Source organism: Staurois parvus, unplaced genomic scaffold (genome assembly GCF_062004578.1).
Source record: "Staurois parvus isolate SC_StPar_1 unplaced genomic scaffold, SC_StPar_1.0 ptg000207l, whole genome shotgun sequence".
Classification (NCBI taxonomy): domain Eukaryota; kingdom Metazoa; phylum Chordata; class Amphibia; order Anura; family Ranidae; genus Staurois; species Staurois parvus.
The window spans coordinates 6356564-6370562 of NW_028318003.1; the positions used below are offsets into that span (position 1 = coordinate 6356564).

Here is a 13999-nt window from a genome sequence, read left to right on the forward strand (position 1 = left end):
TTAAAGAAATTTAGAAAAACAAAAAATCAGTAGATACTGTGAAAAAAGCATAAACTTACTTTCTGTAGCATTCAAAGCTTGATATGTTGCAAAGAATCCTATATCTGACACTGTATTGGCCACAAATAGAATAGTCATCTGAGCCCCAGAAGATGTAAGGGTTGGAGGGATTTCAGAGCCACAGAACCTAAATAAACAGATCAGTATATAATATTGTGTATACTGTGGGAGAGTAAAATCTGTGTTGCCTGATTTACTGAGGTTATTTGACTTCAAGGAGAACAAGCTAACATTTTTAAAGGTCTGTCCATAAAGGATTACAGTGATCTAAAATATTAGTATTTAAGTTGAAATCATGCAGGTATATCTGTCTTTTAGGAGCAAAGCCAGCATTATACCACCTTAACCAGGAATACCTATGTTCAAAAGGAAAGGCAAAAATATTGAGAAAGTCATAACTATTTAGGAGAATATATAGTAGTTGTCTTTATATTTTATTTCTTTATTATGAGTAGAACTAAAAAAGAATAATTTAAATATTTTAGTCAATTATTATTATTATTATTATTATTATACAGGATTTATATAGCGCCAACAGTTTGCTCAGCGCTTTACAATATAAGGGAGACAGTACAATTACAATACTTTCAGTACAGAAGGAATAGGAGGGCCCTGCTCATTGAGCTTACAATCTAAAGGAAGGGGGAGGTGATACAAAAGGTAATAGCTGTGGGGGATGATCTGGCAGAGGTGATACAAGTACAGTTCTTAGGTGGAGGTGGGGTAGGCTTTCCTGAAGAAGTGAGTTTTCAAAGATCACCTACAGGCAGACAGGGTGGGGGCTGACCGGACATGCTGTGGTAGGGAGTTCCAGAGGATGGGAGAGGCTCTGGAGAAGTCCTGGAGGTGAGCGTGGGAGGAGGTGATGAGGGAGCTAGAGAGGAGGATATCATGGGAGGAGCGATTAATTATGAAATACTGCACATCATTATTATGAAATCTTATTTTTAGCCAAAAGGTGGAATTTTTGGCTCCTTTACACATATTTTCCTCTGTGACCTTTATTTTTTTGTTGTAACAAACCTTGATAGAGGTCAATAGCTAAAGCTGAAATTCACACACACATCCAAGTGAGTCAGAGCAGTGACCCTTCCATAGCTCAAGCTATGGTTTTAATCAGACATAGCTAGCCTCACTGCAAGCAGCTTCTGCTGTGCATTCTCTTTAGCTAGCCCATATTGTTTTGGGACTCATTTGTCGCAAATGAAATGTTTGTTTATAAAATAATGAATGTGTGTATATTATAAGGCTCTGTTTACATCTAGTGATTTGAGATCACAGATGGAATCCTGCAATTTCAAATCATACTGCAATACTAGCAAAATGCAGCACATGTGTTCCGGTGCCATTCATTTTCAAAGGCACCTAAACACGGTTTGGTTTTACCTCGATTGTTGCACGATAAATCGCACTGCAATTGCAGCAAACCACATCACACAAAGCATGTTGCCCAAAAGAAACTCCTGCTCCTTTCTGGGCGACGAACTTTGCGTGATACAGTTCGCTGCGATTGCAGTGCGATTTATCGCGTGACAATTGCAGCAAAAATGTACCACTTTTAGTTGCCATTAAAAATTAACACACACGTGCTGCGTTTTGCCAGCATTGCAGTGTGATTCCGCCCACAATCTCAAATTACTAGATGTGTACGGGGCCTAAGACAAAATATCACATAAGTGCCAAAAACATTAGGATTAAAAGCTTAGAAAATACAAATAAATTGATTTCAAATAATTCCCTTTTATTGGCTTTTTTCATTTATTTCAATGGGGAGGTGAGTTTTGGTGTGGTTTCTTACCGCGCCAAACCAGCACCAAAAATCCAGCAAGTAGGACTTGACCTGCAGTGAATCAGTGTAAAGAGTTCCATAGGAATACATAGTCAAACGTTTTTCTTCCGCTTTTTTTAATGCAAAAGCATAAGAAAAACAGATCAGTGTGAAAGCAGCTGTAAAGTGATTGTAAATTCTCACCTTGTAAAACAACTTATTCAATTACAAATAGAAATGAAAGGCAAAACATTTGTGTATAGATATATAAAAACAGAAATACCTTTTTTTCCATCTTTATAACTGATCACATACCCACTGTTCTCAGTTGCATAAGAGCTGGGGGAGGAGGAGCAGCAGCACACTGAGCTTCCCCGTAATAGGCTATGCATGGGAAAGGGGGGGGGAGTGTTAGGAAAAGTGTGATCACTGGAGGAGAGCAGGCTGCGTTCCTAGCACAGCTATAGAACTGACCACGATGTGTTCTCCTGCTTAGAGTGGTCAGTTTTTAATAGGAAAGCAGAGGGACTGGCAGGAATACCAGGGATTTCACACAAAGGAAGCAATACACAGAAAAGGATATTTTTTCATACAAGTACATGGCACAGCAGGCACGTATCAGGAATATAAAATGTTGGGTTTACACATTCTTTAAAGCGGAACTTCACTCTCTCAATCATCATTGACTATTTGTAATCCTTATGCTGCTGGTATTAGTAAATAGATAGGAATGAAGATCATATTTACTTGTTTTAAACTTTTTTTTACAGTTCTTCAGTTGCTTCCTGGTTTCCAGGTCTTCAGGAGGGGAGGTGGGGTTTCCTCAGCTAATCACAGATGCATTCTAGGAAGTGAATGCTACATGAACCATCTGCCCTTTCTAAAGATGACCATGGCCAGAAATGCTAGGGGGTGTTTTCTGTGCAAAATAAAGCACGGAGGCATGGATGGTTGAGTTTGCTTTGAATATTAAAAAGGAATTAAAATACTACTAAACCCACAACAGTAAAATCAGTCTGTATATGCAGTAAAGCATGATTGATATACTCACTGTGGAACCTAAGGGGTTAATCCTCCGCATTGTGTAAAAAGGCTGTTTGATCCTGTCTTTTCTGATCCTCCCCTTCTTCTACCATCCCCAATCCATCTGCTCATAGAACAGAGCCTCGGGGGCAGGCTGCATATGCTCAGTTTAGTGTGTATTGATAGTTTTTTTTTTTTTGGGAGTGTGCATGTGATCAGCACAGGTCCAATCAGCACTGTCCAGACAGAGGGTCAGGGGTCCTGCAGCCTCAGAGATCAATCAGAGGAGAATAAAAACTCCTCTTACAACTCCTACAAGCTTTAACCAATGCTCAACTGGACACTGATAGAAGTCACAAGACTGCTGCTCTAACTGCTGAGGAGAAAAGGTATTTAGCAGTTTATATTTACTAAAATAATTGCATTTCCATGTTGTGTGTACTGTAGGAGACCAGATATAGTGAATGTAGGGTCCTGGGTTTAGTAACAGTGTTTTTGGTTTGTGGTGCTCAGATGCAGTGTAGGTCAGCATTAATGCAATAGCACATAGGGCAGGATTTCTATTTTCTGTCCCACCCCCCTCCCCAAAGTAATTGGATGGTGCTGCCCCTACTCCTACCCTATTTAAATGACTAGCCTAAGTATCACACAAACAAGACATCATTGCCACACAAGGCACGCAAATGCTGGAGGTGGAGTTGTGCCTACTGTGCAATAAAACTTCTAGAAGGAATTACAAGAAATGTATGACAAACTAACGTCCTAATCTACTAGCAGATTGATTCTAGGCATTTACCCCAGTATAAGTATACAGTGCATTATTCAATCAACATAAATGCACAAACCATGAAACACTGAGGATCCTGCTAGTTGCACTGGCAGTAATGGCAGCAGGATGGAACATGTTGTTAAACATTAGAATGTGTTACTGACAATCAGCAACATTCATTTTTGGGTTTTTTTTTTTTAAAGCCGATAGATAGGTAGCCTGATTAGGCATTGCCCCCGCCGCAGCCCGTTTCACCGGCCGTCCTGTATTCCAGGCACCGGCATCTTCAGTGTGAACACCCAGCTGTGACAGCTTGTGGCTTCACACCCGGGTGTCTACTGCTCATGCGTGAGTAGCTCTGCACTTCCTGAATGGCCCCGTCGTCTTCTGGGACCTAGAAATTCTGAAGGACCCTCTGCACACTGGTATATACCCTTTCAAGCAAACTATGCAACAAATAGGGATATTTGGTTCACACATATTGCAATACATGTTTAAGCTGGCCAACTGCGTCAAAGTGTGAACCAAATATCCCTATTTGTTGCATAGTTTGCTTGAAAGGGTATATACCAGTGTGCAGAGGGTCCTTCAGAATTTCTAGAGTTAATGTGGTTACACCCCTTTAGCACCTGATGGATAAATGCATGCACTAGCTGTATGGATTTGAGCACAGGGATCTCTTGTTTGTTGTATTGTTGGGTCAGTAGCCAGACCTGAACCTTGTAGCTCTCCCCATTGTGTCTTTTCCCCTATGCTAGCATTGTGTCCACAGTAGCACTTGCGTAGGCAGGGCAGAGTAGGACTGGCCATAGAGGGATTACTTTGACGCAGTTGGCCAGCTTAAACATGTATTGCAATATGTGTGAACCAAATATCCCTATTTGTTGCATAGTTTGCTTGAAAGGGTATATACCAGTGTGCAGAGGGTCCTTCAGAATTTCTAGAGTTAATGTGGTTACACCCCTTTAGCACCTGATGGATAAATGCATGCACTAGCTGTATGGATTTGAGCACAGGGATCTCTTGTTTGTTGTATTGTTGGGTCAGTAGCCAGACCTGAACCTTGTAGCTCTCCCCATTGTGTCTTTTCCCCTATGCTAGCATTGTGTCCACAGTAGCACTTGCGTAGGCAGGGCAGAGTAGGACTGGCCATAGAGGGATTACTTTGACGCAGTTGGCCAGCTTAAACATGTATTGCAATATGTGTGAACCAAATATCCCTATTTGTTGCATAGTTTGCTTGAAAGGGTATATACCAGTGTGCAGAGGGTCCTTCAGAATTTCTAGAGTTAATGTGGTTACACCCCTTTAGCACCTGATGGATAAATGCATGCACTAGCTGTATGGATTTGAGCACAGGGATCTCTTGTTTGTTGTATTGTTGGGTCAGTAGCCAGACCTGAACCTTGTAGCTCTCCCCATTGTGTCTTTTCCCCTATGCTAGCATTGTGTCCACAGTAGCACTTGCGTAGGCAGGGCAGAGTAGGACTGGCCATAGAGGGATTACTTTGACGCAGTTGGCCAGCTTAAACATGTATTGCAATATGTGTGAACCAAATATCCCTATTTGTTGCATAGTTTGCTTGAAAGGGTATATACCAGTGTGCAGAGGGTCCTTCAGAATTTCTAGAGTTAATGTGGTTACACCCCTTTAGCACCTGATGGATAAATGCATGCACTAGCTGTATGGATTTGAGCACAGGGATCTCTTGTTTGTCTTCTGGGACCTGTCACGTGTCCCACAAGACTTCGGGGACGGAGGGGAAAAGGACAACTTCTGCTTCTGATCGCCTAGGTCAGTGGTCGGCAAGCCGCGGCTCGCGAGCCACATGCGGCTCTTTACACGCTTTAATGCGGCTCTTGTGTGCCGGGCGCCCGCTCCCCTCCCTCCTCTCGGGCGGCAGGGACTCTGCAGCGTGATCCAAAAAAAAAACAGCCAGGGCAGCGCGCTCAAATGCAATGATTGGCCAGTCTCGCTGCCACTCACATCCTGATAGCCAGTGATTGGCTGTCAGGATGTGTGTAGGCGGGGCAGCGTGACAAACGTGAGAGGAGCTAGGCTCCTCTCACAGTCCGCTCTGAAGACTGGAACGGCGCGGGAACACGGCGAGAGGAACGCCGGAGCAAAGGTAAGTGAATTGACACAGGGGGGACTTGGCTTACTACTTGCTACTTACTTACTACTACTATATGAGGGATGAATTAATATGGGGGATGAATTACTATAGGGGGGATGAATTACTATGGGGGATGAATTACTATAGGGGGGATGAATTACTATAGGGGGGATGAATTACTATAGGGGGGATGAATTACTATATGGGGGATGAATTACTATATGGGGGATGAATTACTATATGGGGGGTGATTTACTATGGGGGATTAATTACTATATGGGGGATGAATTACTATGGGGGATGAATTACTATGGGGGATGAATTACTATATGGGGGATGAATTACTATATGGGGGATGAATTACTATGGGGGATGAATTACTATAAAAACTTATTGAAACTAAAAACAGTGTACCATCCTATGTATTTTCAGTTTTAAAAATGTGGCTCTCAAAATAAATTTCAATCGTGGTTTTGGCGAGATTTGGCTCAGTTGAAAAAAAAGGTTGCCCACCACTGGCCTAGGTGATCGCAGTGGAAGTGGGAGTGGGTACCTGTCAAATTCAGGTACTCGCTCCCCAAAGGTGCCAATCCTTAATGGGGAGAAGGGGACCAATCTTTAAAGCGGAACTTCCCCTTTTGGGTGGAGAAACTGTAAGGAGAAACTCGAAATGATTCATTTACATGGCTATGTATTTTTAGAAGAAAACATGCCACAAACAGTTCTGTCTAGCAGAATTTACCTACCTTCCCATCAAACTGGCAATTCCAAATCCAGCACTGTCATGGACCTCAACATAGTCATAACTGCAGCCTTTCTGGGACACCAGGCTAAAGTTGTGGAACTGCAGCTGGATAGTCAGTCCATCTGATACTGAGATAAGCCACCGACAAACAGTCTTACTGGGAAAAAGTTCAGGATATCTGGGAGAGAAGAGAGACCCTTGCAGCGCATTTAAAGTGCCCCCACAGTCTGAAAGAGAAGAAATAAATGAATTTTCTTCCGTTATAAAAAATGAAAAAGTGTTGCACAGTACTGTGTTGGCAGCAATCAGGAGTCAGTCCATCCTAGTTCACTGTCAATCCAGACATCATGGGGAGAGGGGACAGTACAGTCCTGCAGCTCTTTGAGATCAGAGATGAACCAACACTATCATAGGAAACAGAGAAGAAGGGAACAGATTTGGTGTAGTAAAAGTAGTTTTAATTGACAAAATAGCATTAAATCACTTCCATCAAAGTTAATAGTGGAGCACTTGCAGCAGAAGAATCGGGATAGCAGCCAGTTGTGTAAAGATCTGTAGTAGCAGCAAAGAGAGGTGAAACCACCTGACTAGCGGAAACCACTTAAAAGGTGTGAACCAATCTTTTGGCCAGTAAGTGTATGGGGATGTTGGCCATACAAGGCATTGCGTTTGGGGCTCTGCCCTTTTCTGAAGCTTGATGAGTAGGCAGCAGAGGGCTTCTTTAACTCTAATTAGCATGGCAGACCCAACATCATACATTTTGCTAAAGTTACAATTTAAACTTGTGTGGAAAGTGAGAATAATTGTAAATAAGGCTAAATCATTTTTTTATACAAAATAAAATGGTAAAAATGGGAGGAAAACTAATGTGGAAAAATCCCATATGTACCATGCAAATCCAGAAGGGGCATTGGGGGGAAGATAATCCTTCTGAACACCCTGAAATCCTACAATTGGAATCTCAATTACATACATGGCTGTCATTAGACATAAACTCTCACTAAACCTCTATTCACCATGAGACAGGCCTTACAGTGCTTATTCAGTTACATAGTTACAAAGTTAGTCTGGCTGAAAAAAGACAAAAGTCCATCCAGTTCAGCCATAAAAAAAAAGTTATAATCCTATACCCACAGTTGATCCAGAGGAAGGCAAAAAACCCAGCAAAGCATGATCCAATTTGCTCCTGCTGGGGAAAAAAGTTCCTTCCTGATTCCCCGAGAGGCAATCGGATATTCCCTGGATCAACTTTACCTATAAATGTTAGTATCCAGTTATATTCTGTGTATCAGTTCTTTGCTACTTACCTTCAAGATGAGTATTACCTACAGGTAAAAGGTGATAAACAATAATAGGCATGAAGTTGAGAGTATGGGGTATTGGGAATATCTACATCCCCAATAACAAACCAGTTATTCATCATACTGTTTGTTTTATGGGCACAACATTGATGATATTCTCATCATTCAGGGCGGGCCCCTGGAACACATCCCTTTATTTGCAGAATTCTATTTTCAGTTTTACACATGTATAGCAAAGAATCTCTAGTGTTCCTTGGCTTAGAGTTTAGCCATCAAAATACCAATGTAACATCTGTTAACCACTTCAAACCTATCACAGAGAACTCATTCCAAATGGAAAGAGATCACCCCTAAAAACAGTTCTGCCAACTACCTTAACTGATCACTATATCACACAAAGTAAAATGTTTAAATATTAATTAAATGAAAAGGATTATCCCCTGGAGGTTACAGAGGGGGCTTAAGGTACGTACAGTATTTAAAGCCTACCTCCGAGGCCACTGCACAAGATAAACTCTACCTCTGATATCAAATGTATTGCCAAGTTTAATAAAAAATACTGCTTTGTACAACACATTATAAAGATCAATTAAATTAAAACAGTACAGCGCATTAAATATATATATATAATGTGACTACCAAATTCAATCAATAAATAAAATACTGTAAATCAATATTAATATACAAATAGTGCTCATTAAAGTGTCACAAGCAATATTGTGACAAAAAGTCCTTCCAGTGAAAGTCCAATAAGAATAATTGTGAGATCATTGCTCCTTTCCTGTGCAGGATCCTTCATCACCATGTACTCACTAAAAGACCAGCTGATCAATAGCCTGCAATACAGCAGCCCAGGGACCTCTGCCTCTCACTCATCCAAGACATTGATGGCACAATCAGGAGCCTGAAGGGAAGGGCTCACCACACGGAGCCCAAAAGATTATATATATATATATATATATATATATATATATACACATATATATACACACAGTGAAGGAAATAAATATTTGATCCCCTGCTGATTTTGAATGTTTGCCCACTCACAAAGAAATGATCAGTCTAAAAATCGAATGGTAGGTGAATTGCAACACAGAATAGAGACATAATAGCAACAAAAAATTCAAAAGAAATGCATGCCTAACAAATTATGCACTTATTTGCATGTTCATGAGGGAAATAAGAATCATTAGAATCGTCTGCAGTCATTTTGGGGAACACAAGATACTTAAAACTTGAACAGGGCAGTGCTATTTTTCTCAGAAGCACCAAAAATCCACAGATAGTTTCAGGATCAACATAAAAAAATCCATTCCCTCCCTATTCTTCATCAGCAGAAGAGTTTGAAACTTTTTTGATTTATATCCTGAACACATGTATCTTTCAGCTGCACTTTTATAATAAACTATGTCTTCCCCCAATAGGCCCCTTTTACAATTGCATGGGTTTTGGCACATAGAGTTTTTACTATGTTTTGTATTGTTTTAGCTTTATTCACAATGATTCTCAGTTTCCACAATGTACACTTTTTTAATCTTATCTAAATATGTGATAAACCTACTTACATCACCATAATCTAATCAGATTTTAAAGGCAGTCTTCCGTTGCCTTCCCGTCAGGTTTGAGAAATGCATTACCTTTTGTAGCACCCTCCTAGGTAGCTAGGGGGAGCTCTAGCTTCAATTGTTAGAGGCTGAGTAGCAGCCTGGGTGTGATAGCCAGAGGGGTCAAATTTAGGTCAGAGCTGAGAGGCTCTGCATACCAGCTTTCTGGAATTTCCCCTGCTCTAGAACTTTGGCGATGGATCTAGATGCAGTTGGAGGAGGTGAGGAGTGGCTGGTCTGTATTTTTAGAGGATCCTGGCCAATCCCCAACAGGAGGCTTGGAAAGGGGCTAGGACAGCTTTAAGAGTAACTGAGTCTGCTCAGCAGAGGGAGAGAGTTGGAGGAAAGTTTGGGTGGAAGATGAGGATGTAAAGCTGGAGAGCAGGAGTCTGGGAGGGGGCCCAGATGGAGATGGGATCACCTTCAGGCAGGAGGAAGCTTGGGAGTTCACTGGCCCCTAAGAGAGGACCACCTGTGAGGCAGGGAAGGAGCGGCCCAGCTAGAAGGCCTGGTAGCAGCCACCAACCTAGCAGCAACACAGGAGAAAGACTAAGTGAGGAGACCTGCACCCCCTGGGTCAGATAGGGGAAGGAGAATTCTGGTGGGAAATTAGCAACTACCCAGAACTGTCTTACTTTAAAGTGATAGGCACTGGATCTCCTGCTCAGGGATTTCCCTCAGATAGCTGGATGAGAGGAGGATTCACCTGGGGTGTGTGGTGGTACAACCAGAGATGCTGACTAGCTCTCCACAAGAGACTGTTTGCTGTAAAAACTTGTATATAGTTCCAGGAAGTTATCCTCAGTTTCACAGTTCCATTGGGCATCCCGTATACCCCTTACCCTATCCAAGTTCAAATCCCTTAATAAAACTTCAAAACAAAGCTCAAGAACTGCCTATTATCTCCTGGATGCAAGTTATTGTGTGTTGCCTGGCTGTGCAGAACTATCTATCTATCCATTCAGTCATATCCGACCCTTGGCGATTGCATGGACCATCACTCGTAAGCGACTTTTTCCATGAATTCTCTTAGCAATTATTTTTACAGGGTAGGTTGCCAGGTCTTTCCCCAACCCCTACCATGCAGGAGATCCCGCATGGCCAGGGATCAAACTAGGAAAATTTAGACAGAAGCCAAATAACCTACCAGCATGTCTTTGGAGTGTAGGAGGAAACCGGAGTACCCGGAGGAAACCCACGCGAACACAGGGAGAACATGCAAACTCCATGCAGGAGGCACCATGGTTGGGAATTGAACCCATGACCCATTTACGTGCAGGACTATAAGGGGACCCAAATCTCTATCAACTCCTAAGGGGGTAGTGCTATACTTGCTTGACCAATATTGACCTGACTGAAGCTCCCGTGGACACTGATTGTGTACACCTTTTAAGTGGGTCCTGCTCTGAAGCATAAGGTGGCTGCTGGTTTCACCTATGTTCACCACTACAGCTGTTTACATGACTGACTGCTATCCTGATTGTCCTGGTAAAGGTGCTCCAGTGTTAGCTTTGATGTAAGTGATTTTATGCTGTAGTAGCTATTTTGGCAAACCAGGGAACTTCGGACACGGACTTGAGGAAAACAAGTGATTTATTAAAACAGTGCTGTTTGACCTAACAGACGGCTCATGCTCTCATCTGCTAAGTGAATTATAGAAAAATTCTTACAAGCGTATATACCAATGATTATGACACAATGCATACATTCCTTCTTTCACTTTATATGCACTCAAAGGGCTTTCTAAACTCTGCAAAATATAACCTTGGAATAGCAGCTGCAGATAAGGGTACTAGCTACAAGTTGGTACATATTATTCACAGGAAATAAGGGAGGGGGTGAGTGAAAACTTTGCTGTGCAAACAGAGGCTGCTAGTCTTAGAGTTTAAAGGGGAACTCTGCCATATTTGGGTGCTACCACAATGCCACTTTGTCAATTAAAATGTATTTACTATACCAGATCTGCATTTTTCTTCCTTTATTTTCCCACTTTTAGTTTTTGTGACTGCTACCATCAATACAAACTTGGTTTATATCCTAGAAAAAAGGAAGTCATAATATATACCCATACATTTAGTTAGATTTTAATATTAGGTAGTGTATCAGTTATTGGCAAGTTTAACTTTGTGTGGATGGCTGCTGCATAGTATAAAGATCACACTTTGCTGCAAGCCGGCTTCTACACACAGCACTGGATTTCCAGGTCCTGTAGGGATGAGAGATGTGACTATGGCAGTGAAGGAGAGGGAAGGGATGTGATTTAGGACCTTCGCTACCGTAGCTGCTTTTCTCAACTGCAGCACCAAAAAATCCATCCCTGTGTGTACTGAGCCAGCTTGCAGCAGGGTATACACATAGTATACATATTTCAGTGAAAGTAACGCAGTGCCGTTTCGCAAAAAATGGCTTGGTCAGGAAGGAGGGGTAAATCCTCAGGAGGGCGAGTGGTTCCTAATGGTAATATGCACCTTGTCATACGTAATATTGGCACTGTGTCCTTACAGTTGTGGAAATAAATATAGTTTACACTTGAAGGTGAACTACAAGTTAGGTTTGCAGCAGCTCACTGTGTGGATGCAAGCGGGAGACTGCTTGTATGCGGTTGTTTGTCAGAGACATACCCCATTGGCTCTGACTGCAGTTTTCTTCATCTGTCCTGTCAATGCAATCAAAGATTCCATCACAGAGGGCTGGAAGCAAGACACAACGTCGTCTATCACATAAGAATTCATCCCAGGAACAGGTTCCTACCGAAACACAAAGATCCACATTCGGATAAGTGCCTCAAACACATTAAAAAGATTTTAGAAGACGTTCAATCTTGCCATGTATCGCTGACCACTAGAACGCAGGAAACTAAAGTGGTATTAAAAGTTCTTTTTTTTTTGCTTTTTTCTTAAATAACAAGCATGTCAATGGTTTTGCACAGAGCAGCCCTGATCATCTTCTTCTGGGGTTCCTTGCCAGCGCTCTGGGCTCCATCCCCCCCCCTGCTTAGTGCACACAGAGCAAGCCGCTTGCTCTGGGGGTACTCATACATGCTTGCTCCCAAACCCTGTTCTGTGAGTCCATAAGACACACAGAACAAGGCTTGGTCTTGTTCCCGCTCCTCATCACTGGCCCTGATTGACAGCAACGGTCATAGTGTAATATGGAAAAAAAAATCTTAAAAAAGAGAAAAAAAGTAATAAAAAATGTTAAAAAGTATAATTTTTTTTTTTGTACTGTCATCAGTCATTGTCCCTGATCACCGCCACACTAGTTATATGATGATGCTGTACTGCATTGGTGACAGTATGTAAAAAAAAAAATTGTGAAAATAATTTTTTTAATTTCTTCATTTTCAGAAAAATTATGACAAAAAAATTACAACTTCAAAAAACTCGCCATACCTCTTATGAAATGTCGGACTGTCTACTTTGCAAAAAGGGACCATTTGGGGGATATCTGTACTGTTCTGACATTTTTGGGCCTCAAGAAATTAGATTGGCTGTCAGAACTTCAGGATTCATCAATATTCAGATCTATACCATAGATTGTGAACTCTATAACTTTCCTACAGACTAAATAATAAATACTGATTTCGGTTATTTTCACTAAAGAAATGAATCAGAATACATCTTGGCCTAAATTTATGAAGAACAATTATTTATTTGCAAATTTTTATAGCAGAAACAAAGAAAATGTAGGGGTTTTTTAAAAAAAACCCAAAAAACCCTGAATGAATCGATGTCATTCAGGTAAATGCTTGCTTATAGCAAAGTAATTCTTTGCTATAAGCAAATTGTGTAAAAAAAAAAAAAATACTGATCACTTCCCCAAAGTAGTACAATGTTACTATGGTAACATTGTACTACTTTGGACATAGTGAAATATGAAAAAAAAATCTTAAAAAAAAGAAAACAAATTTAATAAAAAATTTAAAATAAAAAAAATATATATATTTTTTTTTCACACTGTCACCAGTCAGTGTCCCTGATCACCGCCATGCCAGTTATATGATGACGCTGTACTGCACTGGTGACAGTATGTAAAAAAAAAATAGTGAAAATAATTTTTTTATTTTTTAATTTTCCGAAAAATTATGACAAAAAAAATACAACTTCAAGAAACTCGCCATGCCTCTTATGAAGTACGTCGGACTGTCTACTTTGCAAAAAGTGGTCATTTGGGGGATATCTGTACTATTCTGACATTCTTGGACCTCAAGAAATTAGATTGGCTGTCAGTACTTCAGGATTGATCAATATTCAGATCTATACCATAGTTTGTGAACTCTATAACTTTCCTACAAACTAAATAATACATCCTAATTTGGGTTATTTTCACCAAAGACATGTAGCAGAATACATCATGGCCTAAATTTATGAAGAATAATTATTTATTTGCAAACTTTTATAACAGAAACAAAGAAAAACGTGTTTTTTTTTCAAAATTTTCGGTCTTTTGTGTTAATTTAGCAAAAAATAAAAACCCCACCGATGATTAAATACCACCAAAAGAAAGCTCTAGTTGTGTGAAGAAAATGATAAAATTGTAGTTTGGGTACAGTGTTGTATGACCGCGCAATTGTCATTCAAAGTGTGAGAGCGCTGAAATCTGAAAAATGGCC

At 40.8% G+C, this 13999-nt stretch overlaps 1 protein-coding gene across 1 annotated transcript in view; it reads right to left on the reverse strand.

Moving 5' to 3' along the window:
* Positions 1-13999, reverse strand: part of MFRP (membrane frizzled-related protein) — an 88787-nt gene that overhangs the window by 9054 nt on the left and 65734 nt on the right. The window contains exons 8-10 of the mRNA XM_089678575.1: positions 12009-12134; positions 6484-6709; positions 60-187 (exon numbers count right to left, since the gene is read on the reverse strand). Coding sequence (XP_089534701.1) covers positions 60-187; positions 6484-6709; positions 12009-12134 — 480 coding nt within the window. The remainder of the gene's footprint in view (positions 1-59; positions 188-6483; positions 6710-12008; positions 12135-13999) is intronic.